The 22,159-nt window shown below is 39.0% G+C and overlaps 1 protein-coding gene and 1 non-coding gene across 2 annotated transcripts in view; one reads left to right on the top strand and one right to left on the bottom strand.

Moving 5' to 3' along the window:
• The first annotated feature begins 296 nt into the window (after nucleotides 1–296).
• On the top strand, nucleotides 297–368 carry trnaq-uug (transfer RNA glutamine (anticodon UUG)). Its single transcript has one exon. It is a non-coding gene; the product is annotated as a tRNA-Gln (tRNA).
• Nucleotides 369–1,059: 691 nt separating this feature from the next.
• Nucleotides 1,060–22,159, bottom strand: part of LOC116723574 (calcitonin gene-related peptide type 1 receptor-like) — a 38,934-nt gene continuing 17,834 nt past the window's right edge. The window contains exons 2-13 of the mRNA XM_032568605.1: nucleotides 19,616–19,673; nucleotides 19,344–19,518; nucleotides 16,132–16,239; nucleotides 15,859–15,971; nucleotides 15,494–15,585; nucleotides 15,193–15,322; nucleotides 14,823–14,976; nucleotides 7,884–7,944; nucleotides 6,338–6,404; nucleotides 5,556–5,771; nucleotides 4,069–4,110; nucleotides 1,060–3,363 (exon numbers count right to left, since the gene is read on the bottom strand). Coding sequence (XP_032424496.1) covers nucleotides 3,100–3,363; nucleotides 4,069–4,110; nucleotides 5,556–5,771; nucleotides 6,338–6,404; nucleotides 7,884–7,944; nucleotides 14,823–14,976; nucleotides 15,193–15,322; nucleotides 15,494–15,585; nucleotides 15,859–15,971; nucleotides 16,132–16,239; nucleotides 19,344–19,518; nucleotides 19,616–19,669 — 1,476 coding nt within the window. The 5' untranslated portion in view covers nucleotides 19,670–19,673 and the 3' untranslated portion in view covers nucleotides 1,060–3,099. The remainder of the gene's footprint in view (nucleotides 3,364–4,068; nucleotides 4,111–5,555; nucleotides 5,772–6,337; nucleotides 6,405–7,883; nucleotides 7,945–14,822; nucleotides 14,977–15,192; nucleotides 15,323–15,493; nucleotides 15,586–15,858; nucleotides 15,972–16,131; nucleotides 16,240–19,343; nucleotides 19,519–19,615; nucleotides 19,674–22,159) is intronic.

Below are 22,159 nucleotides of genomic sequence, written 5' to 3'. Positions count from 1 at the left end.
AAAAAGTGTTTTAAGAGGTTTAAAAGCAGGCACCTTAAGCAATTAGTCTCTAAATTCTGAGTACACGAAGCAGATAGAGGAGAGTCGCTGTATAAATCGTAGCATAACTTGCTATTAGCTGAGCTGCTTTAAGGATACGTGGCATCATGTGACGTGTACTGTCAAAATACCAGTCATGTGGTGTAATGTCTTCGTAAATTGATTTACTACCTCAATATATTAGACATATATTCATTTAATAATACATATATGTGTGGGTGTATATGACCTTAGAAGTTGAGTGCGTATTATTATCTGGTCCCATGGTGTAATGGTTAGCACTCTGGACTTTGAATCCAGCGATCCGAGTTCAAATCTCGGTGGGACCTCATCCTTTTGTGCTGCCTTGGAGTTGCGTTTTGATTTGAAGTCAATACAAAACTGTTTCAGTAGACACAAAATCGTCCTTAATCTATGTCCAATTCATTTCCCATAACTAAATTCTATAGAAAATTTAGATTTAAATTTAGAACTTTATTTCCACATATTTATGACAGTTTTAAAATATAAACATCAGCGACATGTTATTGACATTTCTTTGGATATTATTTTTATTTTGGAATGTTTCTCAAATCTGTTTCTCGGCTGACCAGCACTGACGGAAGTGACCTGATACGCTGCGTCACACAGCGCTTTCATTCGCAGCTGTTGTGCTACACCCCATCTGTGATCCCTGCTGTATCTACACTGGAAAGATTTGATTTTATGCAAACTGTTTATTCATCTGGCTTACAATGACAGCAAACGTGTTAAAACTTCTGTAGTTTTACAATAAAGTCTGTAAAGAGTAGTAGTACTGCAAGTGTATATACAGCATAAAACATGGAAAAGGAATGAAAATAAAACTCCACGGGTGACACAAAATTGTATATCTTTTGGATTTGTAGAGAAATATTTTGCAGCAGACATACAAACCAGTAAAAATAAAAACAATAGTATCAACATTTAAAGACATCTGAAATATTATTACAAATATACATAAACCTTACTGAAGTAAAAATTAAAAAAGAAAAAACTATATACTGACAAAAAATGCTGTGAGGTTTAATTTTAGAATAAAAGACTTGCATCAAATTAAGATTTTTTACAGCAATACAGAAAAATGTATGACATTATATAAACTGTAACATGTGTTGTTGACGTGTTGGCAAATCAAGCAAGTATTGTGGGTTTGCACTTTAACACAATCTATGATGTTCCTGGATATGCTATGAACAAGATTTATGGTGTTGACAACAGGGCCTACTTGTTGTAAACACATTCAGTTAAAAGTTCAACTTGACTTGCATACCAAATCGAGACTAAACTGTCTCAGTTTACGGTAAAAATTGGCTTTTATTACTCAGTTTGCTGTCCAAGCTAAAGGCTCCAGATAAAAAATATCTAATTTACAACTAAGCAGATATGAGAATAGCTGTGCTAAGCTTTTGAAAAAATGACCAACAGTCCAGGAAGCTGGTTAGATTTAGTAACCAGTTAAAAACAATTTTCACTCTACTGTGTTTCAATAAGACACAAAAACGAGAGCTACTTAAGAAATGCCTCATTCCAGGTTTAGAGTTTTCAACCGAGAACCTAAGACTAAGCCTACACAGTGCCTTATTGGGTACCTTACAATGGCAATTTGGGTTTCTTTTAGAAGGGCAGAGAGAAATTGGCTGGTGACCAGAATTGTCTGAATTCCTGCTTGGTAAACCCAGGCAGGTGACCAGCCAGTTTTTTTGTTTTCAATCAGTGAACACACCATGCTTATCATTACCAGGCTTGTGCTCATAACACTGTGATGCGGACGCTGAAGCTGAGCGGTTAGCTATTTTCATAACCAGTGGGGTGTTTACCATGAAGCTAAAGGAAACACAAAGATGTACAGTATATAAGCTATTTGAAATAAAACTCTATTTTCAAAAACCAGTCTAGAAAGATTTGAAGTTAGGTCAGGCTGTGAGTAAGAGGGCAAGATTTAAAGCTGATAACAGGGAGGCTAAACCGAGTACAGAATAGTCATTTTATCTTTTTGAGCTTTCAAAATGTGAGCAACAAGCTGGATTTGAAAATCCAGCTTGTTAAGGCAAGAATTCAAATTCTTTAGAGACTGCGATTTTAACAATGCTATCTGTACTAACCATGCTAATCGCTAACATTCTCGTGCAGTAGCCTCACTAATATAAGTAGCTGAAAACTGCTGCTGGCAGCAAGATGAAGCTCTTATTATATATTAATGTATTACAGATTTTAAAAGGAAATTGTAAAAAGCTAAGTGGATGTAGACAATTTCACAAAATGAAATTCGGAACCAACCACCAATTTCTGATATGTTCAACTCTGGTCTCCTTGAAAGACATGTGAATTTTTGTGTGCGTGTGTGTGCGTGTTATGGCAGTTAGTGAGGTCTCCAACGTTTTTGTGAGTTACGGGTCAGAGCTGGACATTTCCAAGTTGCCATCCATGGTTTTTTTTTTACAGTTACTGAAAGTAAAGCAGAGCATTGTTTGAAGTCAAAATACCTTGTGATAAAAATGGGATTTTTGTATTCTCTTGAACCTTTTCACATTTTCTCATGTTACAACTGCACAGTTTGATGTGTTTTATACACAATTATGGACGACTTTGTGCTAATCCGTCACATAAAATTCACTGAGGATTCGGGTTGTAACATAGGAAAATGTGAATAGTTCAAAATACATACGCCAGACAGTGTAAAAGCTCCATAAGGCCACAGTGCACAATTTTGTAGTAGCATTTTCAAGTGTTGTATAAAAGAAACTTTAGTTAAAAACAAGAAGGAAAAAAATATGATGCACTGCCTATTAAAATGCACAGAAACAATACAATGGCACAATGATAAACAAATGTCTTCCTACAAGTTCTTGACTGGTGTAAAAATATCAGATTGTTCATACAATATCATTTATGTACATACAAAGCAATCACTTTCCATTTACTTTGTAAATGAGTTTTTAGTTTCTTTTTTTCAGATGTTGGGTGCTTTAGTTGTTGGACACCACAGCCGTTATCTCTGCTGCTTCCAAAGTGAGCGGTCGGGTCTTGGTTTGTGCATCCTTATCCTGTCTTTTGCTGCCCCACAGGCATGAGGTGACAGGTTTCCGTCTGTTGGTGAGACGGCGCGGGGGCAGGCACCTCGACGGGCACCTCAACGGGCACCTCGACGGGCACCTCGGCGCTGCCAGTGGCACGGCTGGTCTCCACGATGGAGGAGGTAGTGTGACAGCTGAAGTGATGGCTGACGAACTGAGTTTCTCCCAAACCCGTTTTCCCCCAGGCGATCTTCCACTGAACCCACTTCCTGCGCAGCGCTGTTTGGGCCTGCACATGAATTCAAACACATGTTTCTGGATTGCAGTTTTAAACAGCCATGTTGTAAAACTTAAAAAATTTGGTTTGGGAAACCCTCTGAATTTGATGACATCCAGCTTTGTGGAAGCGTGCTCAGGAGGTCTTGAGTGGTAAAAGATATGTAAACTAAGTGAGAGTATGTAAAACTTGAACTCAGTGCACCCTAACCCTAACCCTATGGCAACAGTAAATGTTGTTTTAGGACTATCTGCAACTGAAGGACTTTAGAGAGGATTCTTTTTAAATACTTTACATATTTACTCTGCATATTCCTGTTTTATGAAGAACTGCTTTCAAATGCCTTCATTGTAGCAGGAGTTTAAAAAAATACTTGTCTGCTTAAAAAAATGCAGTGGAAATTAGGATTTGTTGCTACTTATCAAGATTTGATGTTCTTCTGGAAAGAATATACAATATAAATGTTCAAATGATAAAATTAATTAAATTCCAGTAAGAAAGCAATGGCATGGCAAAATGCATTAAATATGATTTTTTTTTCTTGAAAGCCATTTTTTAAAATCTTGAGCAACATGCAGACATACAGAAATACACATAAAGAATGAATGTAAATTAAGTAAAAAGATTATAGGTAATTTAATTCTTATTTTCTATTAGATAAAGTTGAATAATTTTTTCATAGAATTGGATAAGGTTGAAATAGATAGATCAACATACCTCTGCATTGCAGAAACAGAGAATAATTGACACAAGGAGTCCCTACAAAATAAAAGACAGTTTATCAAACAATTCATAACGGATACGAATAAGATTATCATATTAGTGCAGAAAACACATGAAAAAGCTAATTAATGATTAAAAATACTCAGTACTCATAACATAAACTACATTAAACATGTTTGGTGTAGTTTTCTACAGATTAACAAGCTCAGGGAAATGTCATGTTTTGTTTTCTCCTTTACAAGTAAAGGATTTGATACATATTTGATTAAGATAGGTTCAATTATTTTAGAGATCTGTGCTTGATGAAAGTTAATGGTACATTTATTTTGTTTAATGAAGTTAACTGATTACATGTGCAATAAAAATAAAGGAAGGATTTTAGCATAGACCTTTTAAAAATCTTATAAATTTTTTGACTACAGTGGCTTGTATTACAGCCCCAAATTTTAACATATTTTCTTTGGATTTATGTATATTTGTATTTAGCCTCCTTTAGGGAATGTCTCCACCAGACAGATCTGGATTCTGACAAAAGTCCAATTCTGTTCTCATTTGTCCGTTTATTCCTGCAGGTATGTGTCAAAATCCCTGCAGAAAGAGTCCTTTTTGCTGCAAGGCAATGATCAATGGCACAAAAAGTGGATATGTATGATGTGCCATAGGGGTGCTGCGCTGTAGGGGGCGCCAAAACAATGGTATAAAAAATTACTATAGTGGGTATTTCTGTATTTCACAGCTTTTTGCTTATGGCTAAATGATGCGATTCACACCAGAGTCAAGTTCATGATGTGTCCACATATAATTGACCTCAGAAAGGTCAAAGTTGACTCCCTGGCAATGATGATACCAGACTTGTCACTGCGTATCCCTATTTTGAAAATCCTTTATCATTTTCCTTCCATTTCATAAAGATGCTTTGTTTTTTTTGGTTTATCATATACAGCCTCCTTTAATGTTTTATTTATTTTATTGATTTTATAAATCAGTCATAATCAACAAAATTTGCCATTTTGACCAAAAAATTATATAAAACCCCTTTCTACAAAATAATGACAATTAAATAAAAACATTTAACATAAAATAAGTGATTGGATAAATATTCACCCCCTTCAAATCAGTGTTTAGTTGATGCACCTTTGGCACGGAGTCTGTGTGTATCTGTCTTGATCAGCCCTGCAAATCTTGAATTAATTGGGGGGGATTTCTCCCAGAAACTAGTTTTCACTTTGACATTAAAAGTTTTTTGTTTCTTTTCTTTTTTTTTTTTTTGTAATTTTTTTGTCAAACCCCAATCCCCCAAATTTTATTGATCATGATTGATTGATTGACATCCAGAGGGTTGAATCCTGTAAAATTCCTCATGAGACACTAAAGTTTGCAAACATAAGGCAACAAAATATGAAAAGGTTGTTGAGATTTTAATACTTTTGCAAGAGATTGTAACTCTGAAAAGTAGCTTAAAAAAAATCACACGTGTGTACCTGGAAGTTGGAAAGGATCGCCACAAAGCAGTAAATGACTTGGTTATCAAATTCGTGTGGTGTCCAGGGCATGAGGATGTACTGGACTCCCAGCAGAGGGATCAGGATGAGCGTGGCTCTCACCGCCTTCATGTAGGTGGTAGACTCAGCGCAGTGCGTCTTCCTCAGCTTGGTAATGAGGACTCGGATGACGTTCAGGAGAAAGAAAAAGTTTACCTGATTGGGTGGACAGAAGACAATACAAGTGAAACGACAAAAAGATACAAGTGAAACTGCAGGCATTCATTGTAGAGGAACAACCTCTGTTGGATTATGTTCAACCTCTGTTGGACATAATTTGTAGAAATTTCTCCCAAACATCTGCTGATTGAACAAATAGTAGACCAGAAGGTCGACACACCAGCTAATGGACAAGAAAACTTCGTACAGCTCTGGTGTCAGAAATAGTACAAAAGTCCTTGTTGTTTTTAACTCCTTCAGCAGTCAACCTTTCCAGAGGTTAGTAGATGGCCCTGGGCTTACGTAATGAACATTAATCCATCAAAACACAACATCGCTTCAGTAAAACTCAAGCTGCATTAAGCCCAGTGGTCCAGATGATGTCTGGCCTGTTTCATTGAATTCTTTTGATCTGAAAAAAATAGAAAACCTATTGAAATGCCCAAATCATTTCCCATCAATAAAAGTCGCATAGCTCCAACACTTTTTGACCAGTGTTTATATGATAAAACAAGTAAAGGAAATGCTTGATAATATGCAGAAAAAAACAGATAACTACTTACAAAGAGTGCAGCATGAATGGGCCCATGAATGATGTAGAGGAGGTGGGAGTTTGAACTGATCCAACACCTGGAGAAAACAGAGCTAGCATTTTAGATAAAGCTCCGCAGCTTTGATACGTTTACAGAAAAGACCATTCCGTCAGCTCAGATGACGGTTGTAAAATCCAATTAATACAAATACAAAAATACTTAATTGCTCTCAAAAGGAGATCAATGTTGTTGTAACTCTTATTACATTGAACAAAAATATAAACGCCCCTTGTCAAATATGAACATTTGGATTACACAATATATAGAAAAACTTAAAGTATATTTTCAGCTATTACTGATCTTTATATCTGCATTGATAACATGGTGGTTCAGCCATTTGTAGCGGATTGACAGTCCTTTGAACATGATAGAGGTCAGGTTGAGGAATTTGCCGAGCATGCAGGTTGGCTTCTCGTTGTGCGATGCGTCTGTTGTGCAGACCAGTAGTCTCATCAGCTGTGTGTGTCGCTGGTCTTAGCTGATCTTGTGCTGGAGTGGTCACACGTGGCTGACGAGGATGAGGTCGATTTGCAGTAGTGCCAGGCTGTTGGAAAAGAACTCTTAAGCGGCCAATGGTCCGATAATGGACATAGAGCCGTGCAGCTACTGCTCAGGTGGACATCCCTGCATCCAACATGCCAATGGCAGGCTCCCACATAACTTGTGACATCTGAAACTTTATGACTTGTGACAAAATTTGACATTTTGGGCTGGCCTTTTATTGTCCCCAGTCCAAGTATTGTCCAGCTGTTCCTCATTTTGTCTGATCATCCACTGGACATGCCCCACCCATGCACTGAGTAAAAAAATAATTCACTGAGTAATGCTCACTGACAGCACGTTGAATTAAACATTATATACAAATCAAGAGAAATATTACTTTTGTACAATAAAATGTCAGCAAATGCTCATTTACAGTTGTTAACTCCACATGGCAACAATATTTGACATTGAGCATTTATATTTTTGTTCAGTGTATTTCAGATTCTTCAGAGTTATTGTAGATGATGATGGTTGTTGGCAGGAAAGATCTCCTGTAGCAGTCTGTATTACAGAGAATCTGAAAAAACCTCTGACTGAAGACATTCTGTTTTCTCAAGACAGTTTCCTGAAGAGGATAGTCAGGGTTGGCCATCATTTTCTTTATGAAGAATCCTTCTTTTCATAGTCATGACCATTATTTTATTCATTTTTTTACTGCACTATTGTAGTTATTAAAGTAGAGGTTACATACCAATGATTAACTTAGCTGTTATTAAAATGAACATTTCTATTTGACTAGATGTAAGCTTTAATAAATAAATAAAAATGAATAAAAACAAACCAGCAAGCACAGGACACCCAACATGCCACTTTTTATGCATTTATTAGAATAATATCTGTGAAAACTATTTGTGAGATTTATTTTGAAAAAAAACTGGAGTGAGTTGGCCTAAATACAACCAGGAGGATAAATTAGGGTTGATCATAATTCAGTCAATACAATGAAACAGACCACAGGAAGAAAAGTACTCACGTGTCATTAAAGTAGAATCCACGAGCAACAGCATATATAAGGGCAGGAAAGATGGGAAAAACTGCGAACACAGAAAAAAATCCACAAACATAAGAAATACATCATCCCACCAATCCCTGTAGAAGCTGCTGGAAGTTATAATAACTTAGGTTAGTTGCTCAGTAGGTTAATGTAGATTAAAAAGTGAAGAGGAAACACTGAGACTTTCAAAACATTCACTTTAATGTTCTATAAATTAGTGTCTCAGTTTCTATTTTGGCAATTGCACAAGTGATATAACTCAGTTTAAACAATTGTTTAAACAATTGTTTAAACTGTTTATATACTGTTTATATACCAGCATATATACTGATATAATTCAGTGTAAGCTATTGCTTAAACTGAGTTAAACAGCCTTCCATAAATAAATCAGATAAATGAAGCTGCTCCATGTGCATTGATTCCAAAAGCTGGTTAAAAGGAGAAACACACAATGCTTTTTACTCAGCTCAGTAACATAGCCCCAGCATTTCAAAAGCAACAATCACGTGAAGGAAAAACTGATAAGTGTGGAACCAGAGAGCCTCATCTGGAGAGACACTTATATAAGGAGAGGAATACTCGACCAGCAAGGTTACATCTTTGTGCTGAATGATGTTGAAAATGTATGCTCTTAATGCACCAAAGGTAGTCCAGGTCTTTATGTGTAATAACTGCTAACGTAAATATAGAGCTGGTGTGAAGTACCAGGTTTGGGAGGTTCAAAACATTTATATAGTCCATGTTACTTGTATTCATCTCCATGGCTCCCGTGACAAGAAGTCTGTTCCTGCCTCTGCTTTAACCTCTCACTGCTGTCAATCAAGCAGATTGAAAAAACTGAACCTCCTTACAGGTGTGATGTTAGATAAATGTTTAAATAAAATGTACTTTTAAGTTTCTCTTCTATGATTCTTCATTACATCCTACCAAGCATCTGAGGGTGAATGCTAAAATTTCCCTTAAGTTTCAGTTTAGCTAAACGATGTAAATCCTTACAGGCTGACATTAAGATGGTTCTCTGAACTGTTTCAGGAGAGTTTAACTTATTTAACTTATAGGAAGTCTTGAATCAGGTGTGAACTTCAGTGTTCATTTTTTTCATCACAGTTGTGAATTGATGTTTGAAAAGTCTTGAGGAGGATTTGAACAGTAATTCCTTTGTGAGCAGGCTGAGGAGAGCAAATTGAGTAAATGGAGTCCTGTTGAAATAATTCATTTCTATTCAGGCCAGTGCAAGAATCAGATTGGGGTTCTGATCAAGGTATCTTTTAATAATCGATATCAGAGTCCCTGACTTCACTCACTCTGTTGTTGCTCTACTGTTTGTAATTACGTTAGCCACTCCCCCAGTGAGCCACGTGGCTAGCATTTTGCATAGCTAGTTATGTCAGTTGTGTGTGTAGCTTGCAAAACCTTGCCTTACTTCATGTAATCCGTGGTGCTTTAATAACAGAGTGAGGTGTTTAAATATAGAAACACTTTAGCTTGAGAAACTGCTGTGACAGGTTGAGTGATGATTGGGGCTCCACCACACCATCTTAGCCAATCATCCCCTCCCTGCTCATCCTGTCCAATATGTACTCATTTAACAAGGCAAGAGTGGTGAAACACCTCCCTCTGTTATCAAAGAACCAGAGATTAAATTCATTAACCCATTTCTTTCTAACATTGCTCAATGGTTCGGGAGAAATGATCCACCTGGCAGTCATCCTGATCCAGGCATGAGGTAGGCCCCGACAACAATTAAACCTCTAACAAAGGTGGATGGAAAGCCTGTACTTCCACAAGTGAACATCTATTTGACAGTAAGACAAATAAATGTTTGCTTTAGGCAATGCTTAGTGTCTAAAGCAGCCCAGGGCCTCAACCGCACCCTAGTGGCCCCAGGGAGCCAATGTAAACTGATGGAGATCACAGGCATTCACCCTCTTAGCTATGGTCAAGAGTGGGAGCAGAACAGAAAGAGTTTTCATGGTAATACCTACAATAGGTCCAGATAAACTTTTATAGTTGTAAAAGCCTTCTTCCTTTTCTAACAGTCACTGTAGAAAATAAAGCACCTCAACTAGAGAACACTCAAAAGAAACACATTGTTCTCACACCATTTTCCAGAAACCAATTCGGTTGAATTTTGGTTGATGTCTTCTGGAGAAGGACTTGCAGAAAATAAATTCCCTTTTACCCAAGAAAGACAAATGATCCTCAATCTCTTCCTGTGACAGAAAGTTCCTTTGAAAAAGAGAAGTCCTAGATCTCCTAATAAAAACAGGATTATCTCCAGATAACTTGCCCATACAACAGGTTACTGAGCCTACTGTTGATTGTTCCCTGATGGTTGATGTAATCTACCACTCTGGAGTTTCCATCTTCACTAGTTTCCAGACATTTGTGTGAACCAATCCGGAACTGTGGATACTGGATACTACCACCTCCAGGGTGTTCTGCTTTTGTTTTGTTGGTTTTTTGATAGAGTCTTTCTGCTCTTGGCATCATGGAAAAGTCCAAAAAACTTTTATTTTTGCTGATTCTCCTGAATTAGTTGTGCTAAGACACAAACAAATGTACTGTAATACTTACCAAGTGTAAGTGGAGTGTGTGACAGAAGCGCAAGATGGCAGCTTTTTCTGCTCCATCATCCTCTTATTATAAATATGAGATGGAAAACTTACAAGGACTGCTGGTAAATTTAAAAACCCAAGAGGATTTGATTGCCAAGCAGTGATGTTCAAACACCTCACAACATTTCAATGGACTTCAAGCTAGTATCCAGAAGACAAAATGAGAAGGGAAAGTTGTCCGCTTTTTGTTATTTGAGATAAAACTATGAAGGCTGGTGTAAAAATGGGAACCTCAGACGGTTATTCATGCTTTTATTTCCTCTCAACAAGACTACTGTAACACACTTTTCACATGAATCAACAAAAAGAAGCTCTTGATCGCCTTAGTTTGGCCAAAAACTCTGCAGCAGTGTTTTAACTGGATCAAACAGAAAAGCTCACATCACTATTTACAGTGATGTGAGTGATTAATTTTTATGGCCCTGCATGGTCAAGCTCCTTCCTTTAAAACAGAATGATAAAAGCCACTAACATAAACTTTTGGCACCGGCACAGCTGGCTGCTTGCAGACGCAGCTCCCGTCGTGTGTGTTAATCTGTGTATATTTGCTGTAACCAATTAAGGATCCGTGCTTAAAGAACCCGTAGATCATCAGTTAAGCTTTCCACAATGGCTGGATGTGGTTCTGTCGCTGTTCTCCGCGTTCTTCTGCTACTTTTTCTACTCTTTGTTACGGAGAACCTCGCCGAACGGAGTAGCGGCATTGTTTACTCGCGTGAACAGCTGATTGCGCTGTGTAAGCCTCCGCTGCTGCCCGGAGACGGGCCTGTGGTCCCAGAGGAGTTACGGAGGAGACGCCGGGGCTGCAGGTCTGGAGTTAAACGGAGGGAGAAGAGGAGACGGCACAAACCAGCGGTACCAGCGATTATTGTGGGGAACGTGAGGTCTTTGGGGAATAAGACGGACGAACTCACGGCGCTGGTTAGGACCCAGAAGGAGTACTGGGAGTGCAGTATCTTCTGCTTCACGGAAACCTGGCTACACTCGCTTATTCCGAACTACAGCGTGGAGGTCCCTGGATTTTCCTTGGTGCGGGGGGACAGGGACTTTTCCAAGAGTCGGAAGAAGAAGGGCGGCGGGATTGCACTTTATGTGAGTGAGAGGTGATGTAATCCCGGTCATGTTAACGTGAAGGAACAGATTTGTAGCCCGGACATTGAACTTCTGGCTGTGGGAATGCGACCGTATTATTTACCGAGGGAGTTTACGTCCGCCATTTTGATCGCTGTTTACATTCCCCCATCAGCTGATGCAGCGGTGGCCTGTGACGTCATCAGCTCTGCCGCAGCCAAACTCCAGACTCAACACCCAGACGCCTTCATGGTCATCACAGGTGACTTTAACCATGCCTCATTGGACAAAACTCTACACAACTTCCAGCAGTATGTTGACTGTCCCACCAGGGAAAACAAAATGCTGGATCTCCTGTATGCTAATGCCAAAGATGCATACAGCGCCACAGCCCTGCCCCCCCTTGGCAGGTCGGACCACATCTTGGTAAAGATGACTCCCAAGTATGTCCCTCTAGTGAGTAGGCAGCCTGTGCGCATCAGGACGGTGAAGAGGTGGACACAGGAGGCAGCTGAGGCACTGCAGGACTGCTTTGGGTCGACAGACTGGGATGTGCTCTGTGGGCCTCATGGGGAGGACATCGACAACATGTCTGACTGCATCACGGACTACATCAGATTCTGTGAGGACACTGTCATGCCAGCCCGGACCGTGCGCTGCTTCTCCAACAACAAACCCTGGATTACCAGTGACCTGAAGGCACTTCTAAACAAAAAGAAGATGGCTTTCAGGTCTGGAGATAAGGAGGAGCAGAGGAGAGTCCAGCGTGAACTCAGAGAGACACTGAGGACATGCAAGGACAACTACAGGAGGAAGCTTGAGTCTAAACTCGAGCAGAACAGTGTGAGAGATGTGTGGAAAGGAATGAAGCACATCGCTGGGATGAAGGGGAAGGACACACAGACATCTGGGAGCCTGGATAGAGCAAACCAGTTCAACCAGTTTTTCAACAGGTTTAGCTCACCTCCTGCTACTCCCCTACCACCACCATCCCCCCACACATCCACACTGCCCCAAGTTGTTCAATCCACCTACCGACATTCTCCTGCACACCACCTCTCCTTCAGCCCCCCATCCCACATCCCCCCCCCCCTCCTCCCCCATCTCCACTGCAGACAACAATACCTACCCCCAGCTAACGGTGACTACAGGCCAGGTTAAGAGACAGTTGGAGCGATTACACCAGGGGAAGGCTGCAGGACCTGATGGCATTACACCACGGATCCTGAAGACCTGCTCCGGCCAGCTGTCCCCTGTACTGGCACACATGTACAACCTGAGCTTGAGGCTGGAGAGAGTTCCGCTGAGGTGGAAGACATCACATGTGGTTCCTGTTCCCAAGACGACAAGGCCATCCGACCCAGAGGACTACAGACCAGTTGCTCTCACATCTCATGTGATGAAGGTCATGATGACCCGAGGCCTCAGCTGGTCCTGGCCCAGCTGAGGCCTCGGGTGAGGACGTTTCTAGACCCCCTGCAATTTGCCTACCAGCCCCACTTAGGAGTGGACGATGCCGTCATCTTCCTGCTGCAACGAGCACTTTCGCACCTGGATGGTGGAGGAGACACTGTGAGAATCACATTCTTTGATTTCTCCAGTGCCTTCAACACCATCCAGCCTCTGCTACTGGGTGAGAAGCTGCGGAGGATGGGTGTCAACGACTCAGTGATCTCCTGGGTTACTGACTACTTGACAGGCAGGCCACAGTTTGTCCGTCTGGGCAGTGTCCTGTCTGATGTGGTGGTCAGTGACGTAGGAGCTCCACAGGGAACTGTGCTTTCTCCCTTTCTCTTCACCTTGTACACCACTGATTTCCAGTACAACTCTTAGTCATGTCACCTACAGAAGTTTTCTGATGACTCAGCGGTTGTCGGGTGTATAGGGGATGGAGGGACAGCTTTGTGGAGTGGTCTGAGCAGAATCACCTGAGGCTCAACATTAGTAAGACCAGAGAGATGGTGATTGACTTCAGAAGGAAGAAGACATCTTCACGGCCACTGAAGATCAAAGGGGAAGTGGTGGAGGAGGTGGAGGATTACAAATACCTGGGAGTTGTAATCGGCAACAGACTGGACTGGGCATCTAACACTGACGTGTGCAAGAAGGGGATGAGCAGACTCTATTTTTTAAGGAAGCTGAGATCCTTCAATGTGTGCAGCAAGATGTTGGAGACCTTTTATCACAGTGTTGTTGCCGGTGCCATCTTCTTTGCTGCTGTGTGTTGGGGAAGCAGCATCAGAGCCAGCGACTCTAATAGACTGGACAAAATCATCAGGAAAGCTGGCTCTGTACTGGGACTAAGGCTGGAGTCCCTGGAAACTGTGGTGGAGAGGAGGACACTGAAGAAGGTTCTGTCTATTATGGACAATAAACAGCACCCTCTCCACCACATAGTGGACAGACAGCGGAGCACCTTCTCACATAGACTGCTCCAGCTCCGCTGTGGTAGGGACAGATACAGGAAATCCTTCCTGCCACATGCCATCTCACTGTACAATAAAAGCTAAATCATTGTTCTGCACTAATCAGTCCGATTTTGCACAACTGCACTGTGGCACACTTGCTGTACATATATTTACATATACATATCTGCATTTTTTAAAATCTTTGCAAGGACTGCTCTAAGTTGCTTTTTATATTAACAGCATTTTATATTTTTACAATTCATAGCATTTTATATTTTATTTTTATTTTTTATTTTATCTACAACTACTACTCAGTGGTAGTTGTTATTGTGTCTTGTCTATATGCTGTAACTGCGAAGTAATTTCCCTGCTGGGATGAATAAAGTACTTCTATTCTATTCTATTCTATTCTATGAGCCCTCTGGTTGTCAAACCAAAATTTACACATAGTTCCTCAATGCTGATGTAAAACCTTTAAGACTATTGAACTTCAACTATGGAGATAGCTTTATTTGTATGTAGGTTGTCTTTAGAGTCTGAAATAACTTAAAAAGCAGCTAAATGCATTCTTATTCAAAGACATTTTGCCTTAAAATCCTTTGGAATGCAAACTGTAGTGTAAAAAAACCTCATAATTCCCTTCAGTCTCCCAGCAACCAGCACAGTCAAGTCCAGTGCACAAATTAGAAACATGCAATGCTTCTGCCCTTATTAAAGCCTTGATCAATCAATTATTTAAGGCAGTTGTCTGTGAAATCTTATATTTAATGCAAATAAGTGGATCTGAAACAGCTGTAGATAACCAGAACTTCCAGACTTACCCCATCCCAGGACATAGTACCAAACCAGCTGCTGTTCCCCCACAAAGACGGCCACTATGATGAGCGTGTGGAGATAGATGCCCTCACACAGCATCCAGAAGTAGTTGGAGGTAGACGTATACACAACCAAAGTAGCCAGAATCTTGCAGCTGACCTGATGGTAAGAAATTCAAACATTTGTTCACTGATAGAAAACACAAACCCACTAAAATCTGTGCAAGTACAACAGAAATCTATGAATTAGCACCTCTTCTATAAACCCCAATAAGTCCAGCTTACATAATGTATTTTTCTATGTAACTATGTATTTTTCTAACCAATTAAAGTTAAATTCTTAGGTGCAATGAAATGAAGCAATTAATCAACTCACAGGGTTGATGGCATTTATGGTTTGCCTACCACCGGAGATCATTGAAAGCCATCCCATGGTAAACACAGAGTTGAAGATGAAAGAGATGAACATGTTTTTGTGGAGAGAGATCCTCTGACAGCTAAGACTTCTAAAAAAGAAAAACATATTACAGAGAAGATGAAAACAATCAGATTAATTGTATTTTTAAAGACATAGAATCTGAATTTTTCTCTGTGACATTTATTTAGTCGTTTAAAGTCATTAAAAGAAATATACACAGCAAATGGACGTAAAATTGGATCAGGCAATTTAGACTCACTTTAAATAGGAGAAGATGATCAAACTGATGATTAAAGAAATGATGGATATACCATGACCGGCCATAGCCAGGTAATAGAGACTGAGTGTAAACTGCAAGACAACATAAATGTTTGGTCATAGTTAAAGTACACACCTGCATAACATAACTTTTAACCTAGCAACAAGACAAAAAAAACATGGGTTTAGCTGGGGGAGTTTGCATAGTCTCTATTATAACGTGTTATAACAGGAAAAGGAGGGCCATCAAATGTACACAGTGTCTCATCTGGAGTCATGAATGTAGACAGATTAAGATAGTTTCAACTAGCGGCGGTTTCTGATATGGTCTACATGGGCAACTGCCCAGGGTACAATGGGCATTACCTTGAGTTTGTCTTTACTGTTGGCAGAACACAGTGTGTAGTTGGTCCAGACTCTTTTACTCGCTGGATGGTGGAACCACTGGCCATCAGGATTGCAAATTTTGGTAGCTGTTTCTGTTGTAAAAAATGAGCAGAAACTCACACAGTCAACAGCAATGTGTACTCAAAGTGTAGTTATTGCTTTTCCAGGAAGCATGATACCCATATAACTAAGATAAATGCAAAACAAAACAAGCTTTAATACACATGTATGCAAAGCTTTTGAAGGCCTTACCTCTGGCGTCAAAGTCTATAAAGTATGAAGGACACATCTGCATGGAAGTCCCCGGCGCCGAGTCGTCCCAACACATCCAACCGTCCCACGTACGGTTACAGAAAGGGCCTGCAGAGAACAAGACATCTAGAACTGAAACAACAGCAGTGTAGACGTGAGTCAGAACAGTGGCTTTTTTAATAAAAATAACAACATTGTACTAAAAACAACCTAAACACACAGAAAACATGAAATAAAGTGAAGAAAACAATAACTGACAGATTAAAGGCTCAAAACCATTGCAGAAATGCATCACTGTAGATACTGTAGTACAGTGAAGACAGTCAATGTTTATGTGTCCAGCCAGTTTTAAGGTAATTAATTTTTATTTTCTACAGAACTGGAGTTGAGAGACCAGTCCTGGTTAATATTTCCCAAACTTTCCCTTTTGGGCCATAATTTCAAATGGGATGTATGGCACAAGAACCAAACAAAAAAACAAACCTTTCCCAGTGAAACATGGTGATGGCAATGTTACTTTCCATCATGTGAAGCTGGAATGTTTTATTTTTATGAGTGAAGGTTGAATTGAATAAGAAAAAGTTCAAAATAACATTTTCACCCAAAGCCTTTATATATTCAGAACAAATTTCATATTAAATGTGAAATGGATTAGCTGGTGTGTCTAGTCTCAAGGCATGCTTAATGTAAAAGACAGAATGGGGGTTGATGTCATGTTTGAAAATGTTTTGTCCTGGTTTTGGTTGAAGGTGGCCACTTAAGGGATAATTCAAATGTTAACTGTGTGATTATTGAAGTGACATGTTCTCCTTTCAGAGCCAGGTGATTCAAACAAGCTGAGCACTGAAAAAAATTGAAGCTAATATTGGACTAACCTGGAAATGAAAGGAAGGGTTAGATTTACAACTATGCCAAAAGGGCAGTCATATCAAAAATGAACAGGAAAAGTAATATAAATGTTCTCTTTAACAATGATTGTTATATTTTATGTCTCACCAAATCCTCGCCCACTTAAAGCTTGTCAACAATGGACGGAAACCTGCCAGTGCTAAGTTGCACAGAGGCATGTTGGGAAACGCTACACAACATAACATTTGAAAGGCAATGAACGGGAGAAAAGGGCGCTGAGAAAGAGACAAAAGGCAAGTTTCCTTTCCTTCAGAGCAGACTTCCCTTCAACCACCATTTCTTTGTCTTTTCTGCTTGACTTTACATGGTGAAAAGTTGACAGGATGACAAGTAATGGATGGAAATCTGCATGTAAAGAAACAATCTGGTCCACATTAAAATATGTAAATGCATTAAATGCTGCAGGATTTCTAAGATGGTTACCACCGTTGCCTCACAGCTAGATGGTTATGAAATGTTTAATTCTTGGCCATTCTTATTTGTCAAAATAGAAAATAAAAATCTAATCATTTTAAAAATTCTGCTCATCCCTTTTTGACACTAGAAATGGGAAACACTTTGTATTTAAATTTGAAGGTTTGTATTTTAAAACAAAAATAACTTTAATATATTTTTCTAAAAGGAAAACCAAATGACCAAGTTAGACCATTAGTCCTCCTGTCCTGTTAACTGTCTGAATGAGAAAGGACACCATGGTTGTATAATAAACAGGAAATCGTACATCCAGGGCCGGGTTTACAAGGATCTGGGCCTACGGGCTGGAGATAGTTTTGGTGCCAATTATTTGGCTGCAAAGAAAATTATTTAATGCAAATTACATTATAATAGATAGTCTTATATGTATGAGCTGAAGCATATTAGCTACATATTTAACACATCCTGTAACTGATAACTCCATGTTGTTTCTAAAGAAATTGACTACATCTTTATAATTTTCAGATACTTTAATATTTTCAAATGAATAAAAATCATTAAATAATACAACTGACAAGATTGAGGGCCATGAGTTTTATATAAAAAACCTACATTCATTAAAAAAAAAAAAAAGAAACAAAACAAAAAAATGAAAGAAAAAAGTCTTTGAGCCCCTTCACCCCTGACCGGGGCTAGGTCAGCCCTTTTTAGGGCATGTGGAAGTGAAAGTGAAAGTGTCATAATTATTTGCTTTTAATATTGTCCTGTGTTCCATTTTGGTATTTTGTCTTACATTCAGGCTTCTGTTTTTTTGTTTTGTTTTGTTTTTTTTTTTTCTTTGTCTTGAGTCGAGTTTTTATTTGCTGGTTTCACTTTCTGCTCCCTGGTTTCCTTATTATCTATTCTGACTTTAGGTAATCATTACTCCCTCAGTTCATAATCTTGCAGATTATCAAGAAGATCTTTAACATTAAGCACTTAGATGTGGCTCTGTGTGACTCATGTCATAGATTTTGTTACAGTTCCTCTTGTCTTAGCATCATCTCATGCTTTATTAGATAACTAAATTAAACTAGATGGAATCAAAATTAAATTTAAAAAAATATATCATCCAACTGTTTCTGGAGCTTGTGGTGCATCTGTGTGTTTTTGGGTTCTTTATCAACCTATATCTCTCCTTGGATTGTAACGAGAATTAAACAAGCCACACATTTTTCAAATGTTCAAACATCAGATTGTTATTTTTCCAAAAATAATAAATAACTTTGTCCGAAGTCTTAGTCTCATCTCATAAAATCATGCGAAACAAATTCCAGAACCAGGAGGAGGGGCTTAGCTCTATCAATCAACGCTGCTAAATGTGCAAATGCTGGAGAAACAATTTATTGTTACAAGAAAACCGCCGACCTAGGTGGCTATTCTAACTAGCCTAGCATTCACAACAAGCTCTGCTCATAGTGAAAAGCTGTAGCGGTATCAGAGAGTGGAGGGCAAGGGGGTGAGCAGTATCACACAATCATGTTATTGACAGCACTAACATCCACCCCCTGGCTCTGATTGGTTGTTTCCAGTTAGCATTGGGAGCACTAGGAGAAGGCAGAGGAGCTAAACTTTTTCACAGATTGCCTGTCTCATAGTATACGGACACGACATGAAAAAAGTAACTCCCAAATTTTTGGAAAAGTAAAATACTGAAGCTTTAAAGTGCACATATACAGTAAATGTAGATATTAAAACCTATCACTTATTTCATAAAATGTATATATTTATTTTATTTTTCTCTGCCATTAAGCAGATTTTTCTGTCAGATATGGCCCAGACTTGTTTTCCACAAAATAAAATCCTTTAAATAATGCTTTTAAGGACAAGTGGCCAAATGACGACCTCACCTTCATCTGTGTGAAGTGGCTCGTGAATCATCTTCAGGTAACATTCATACTGAGCCAACAAGATCTGATGTCTGGAATTTCCATACAGGGAAGATAAATCGTCATTGCTGAAATCTGCCTCGTCTGCTGGCTTTTCAGCTGGATCCAGTGAGCTCACATCCTGAGGGACGGAGACCTGGGTGTAGCATAACCAAAAACATTATCTTTACCATTAAACACAGCTGTTAAGCCCCATGTTCAGACATAAAAACATTACAGTGAGCTGCACTCACCTCTGTGCCCAGCGCCAATGCAGCCACGAGTGAGAGAGTGAGGCTCATCCACATGTCTCTAAAGGAGGGAGAAACAACACTTCACGTTAAGAACCAAGTCGGCAAATTGAGCAATAATTGTTTCAACTACAAGATAAACTTGATTTTCTTTTCTAATAAAGGAAAAATTCATATAATTTGAGTGGACTTATTAACTGTAAAGTAATCCCTGGACATATTATGCTGCTTTTAGTTTAAAGATAGCATTGCACTTTTATTTACTTTACATGCATTTTCTCATCTATGAGGACAGGAAGTTCATGCTCTTGCAGTCATTCGTCTCTGCTGTCTCCACAGGGTCACAGAAACAGATGTGTGTTTATTATTATTACTGGGCAAAAGGGCAGCAAATTCCCTTAAACAGTTTCAGCATTAATGAACTAATGAACTCCCCCCTCCGCCTCTCCGGCAGAGTCTATAAACCTACGTGCAACTTGACACGTTCTGTCAGGGTAAACAGGATTTCCCAGCCACTGTGAATTTGGATTTAGGAGTGAATAAAGAATAATTTTAGAACAGTTATGACAACATGAAAATCAGAGCTGTTCTCACTCAACTCCTTCAGACTAGCCAGCAGCAATTAGCAAACAGCTGGTGGGACTGCTGAGCTCATTATAGGAGCTGTTGGACAGAGCAGCACTGGTAAAAAAAACATTGTTAAAGGGTTAATAGAGGAGCCATGTTGGGAGGACTTCCTAGAGGCAGAGCGTCAGAAAGAAGTTTTTAAAGAAAAAGAAGCTCAATTTCAAGGCGTTAAATTGCAAAATCAAATTTTGTTTCAGTCATGTTTGAAATGTAAAGTATTTTTTAACCACTGAAATTAACATGGTTAGTTGACTGTGCTATAAAATGGCACTGTGTGGTTGGAAAACAATACTGCCCGCTTTAATAAATAAATCTTTGTTGTGGTTTGGATAAAATGTATCAATATACATCCAACTTTGAGAGATTTTTTTGTTAATCTTCCAATTAACAAGACACTTAAGTTAAAATGATGAATGTTTAATATGAACACTCTTCTGTTTTATATGAACAATAAAACAGAATGTTCAAACTAAATGAAATGAGGCAGCGTTCACAGTATGTGTTGCTAGTGGGGCTGAGCAGAAGGAGTACCGGCTGCCAAGTCATTTAACACAAGACTCAATGTTTTTGGGAGGAGGCATTGCATTAAGAATTGTACAATTATATGTTTTCCCCCTGAACCGAGTTCGACTCTCCTTCGCTATGACTGTGACACGCACAGTAATACAAACATTATGATTTGCAAGACCATTCATCAAGAAGCAAACAATGAGTGCCCTTCAATGTTATGCACACAGAGACACGTACCGATTGTTAAGACATCACAAACCAAAGCACCAACGCTGTCACATGATTGTTTCAATTTGGCAGCTGCCACTCTGAGCGAATGTCACCAATAAATGCTGCGTGCAATCAATCTGTAAACCAAGCAGAGTTATTTGGGTTTTCGTTCTAGATTGAAAAGCTTTTGTTTTATGCCTTTGTTTGTTTGTCCTTTCAAAAAGAAATGTATTAAAAGGGGTCAAAAGCAAAATTATTCACTATTAACCTGACAGCTCTGTTATCAAATAAAACCCTCTCCAGTCAGCTCACAATAGGCCTGTTGCAATAAGCAATGAATCAATTAATCACATGATAAATTAAAACCAACACACTTATAAATAGACAGGAACAAAAGAATTAACGTATTAAAATTTGAATGAGTTTGGACCAAGATATGGTTTTCAAAAATACAATTTTATTCGAGTGTTGAGCTGGATGGTGAAAACGCTTAACCCTACATTATGAAAACTGTAATAAATAACTCATAATGCATGAAAGAGTTGTTATTTTCCATAAAATCCACAAAAGAATTGTTATTTGTTGGATGTTTGTGCTGGAAAAGTGTGAAAAAATACATGAACCGATCGATATCTGCCATATCTCCATCTGCTTCCAGCATTGGTGCTGATTTTAGCTCAGGGATGTGTCACAAATTCATGTTGCATAGACAAGCATGCTGTGTGTATATCTGCATGCGTAACCAGCCCGACCTGTGATCCTCAGAACGACATGAAGAAGGAAGGGTCAAAGGTGAGCTGACAAGTAGCGCCATTAGCAGGAAACAACAATCAGCTCAATCTGGCTGTTGTTGTAACTGAAATGTTCTCCGAGAGTATTTCTGAATTAAGTCCTTTAAGTTTTCTGGTTGTAAATTGTTTTTTCAAACTGGTGCGCTAACTGTCCAGTGTCAGAGTCATATTCTCAGGCCAAAAATACACAACAATATAAAAATAAACATCAAATACAGGTGCTTAAATCCACAATCAAACCCAAAAAGTTGTCAAGAACCTGAGGCAACACAGCAACTGCAGACCATCACACTACCAGCATTGTGTTAAACTGTTGTTATGACGTTCTATTTGTGAATAAATGTGTTGGGCGAGTACCTTTAAAACTGTTTTTATCTTGATGGTTTATAGGATATTTTTCCTAACGTCT

The sequence above is a fragment of the Xiphophorus hellerii genome, chromosome 1 (genome assembly GCF_003331165.1).
Source record: "Xiphophorus hellerii strain 12219 chromosome 1, Xiphophorus_hellerii-4.1, whole genome shotgun sequence".
In the NCBI taxonomy this organism is placed as follows: domain Eukaryota; kingdom Metazoa; phylum Chordata; class Actinopteri; order Cyprinodontiformes; family Poeciliidae; genus Xiphophorus; species Xiphophorus hellerii.
This window is presented reverse-complemented; position numbering and strand designations above follow the sequence as displayed.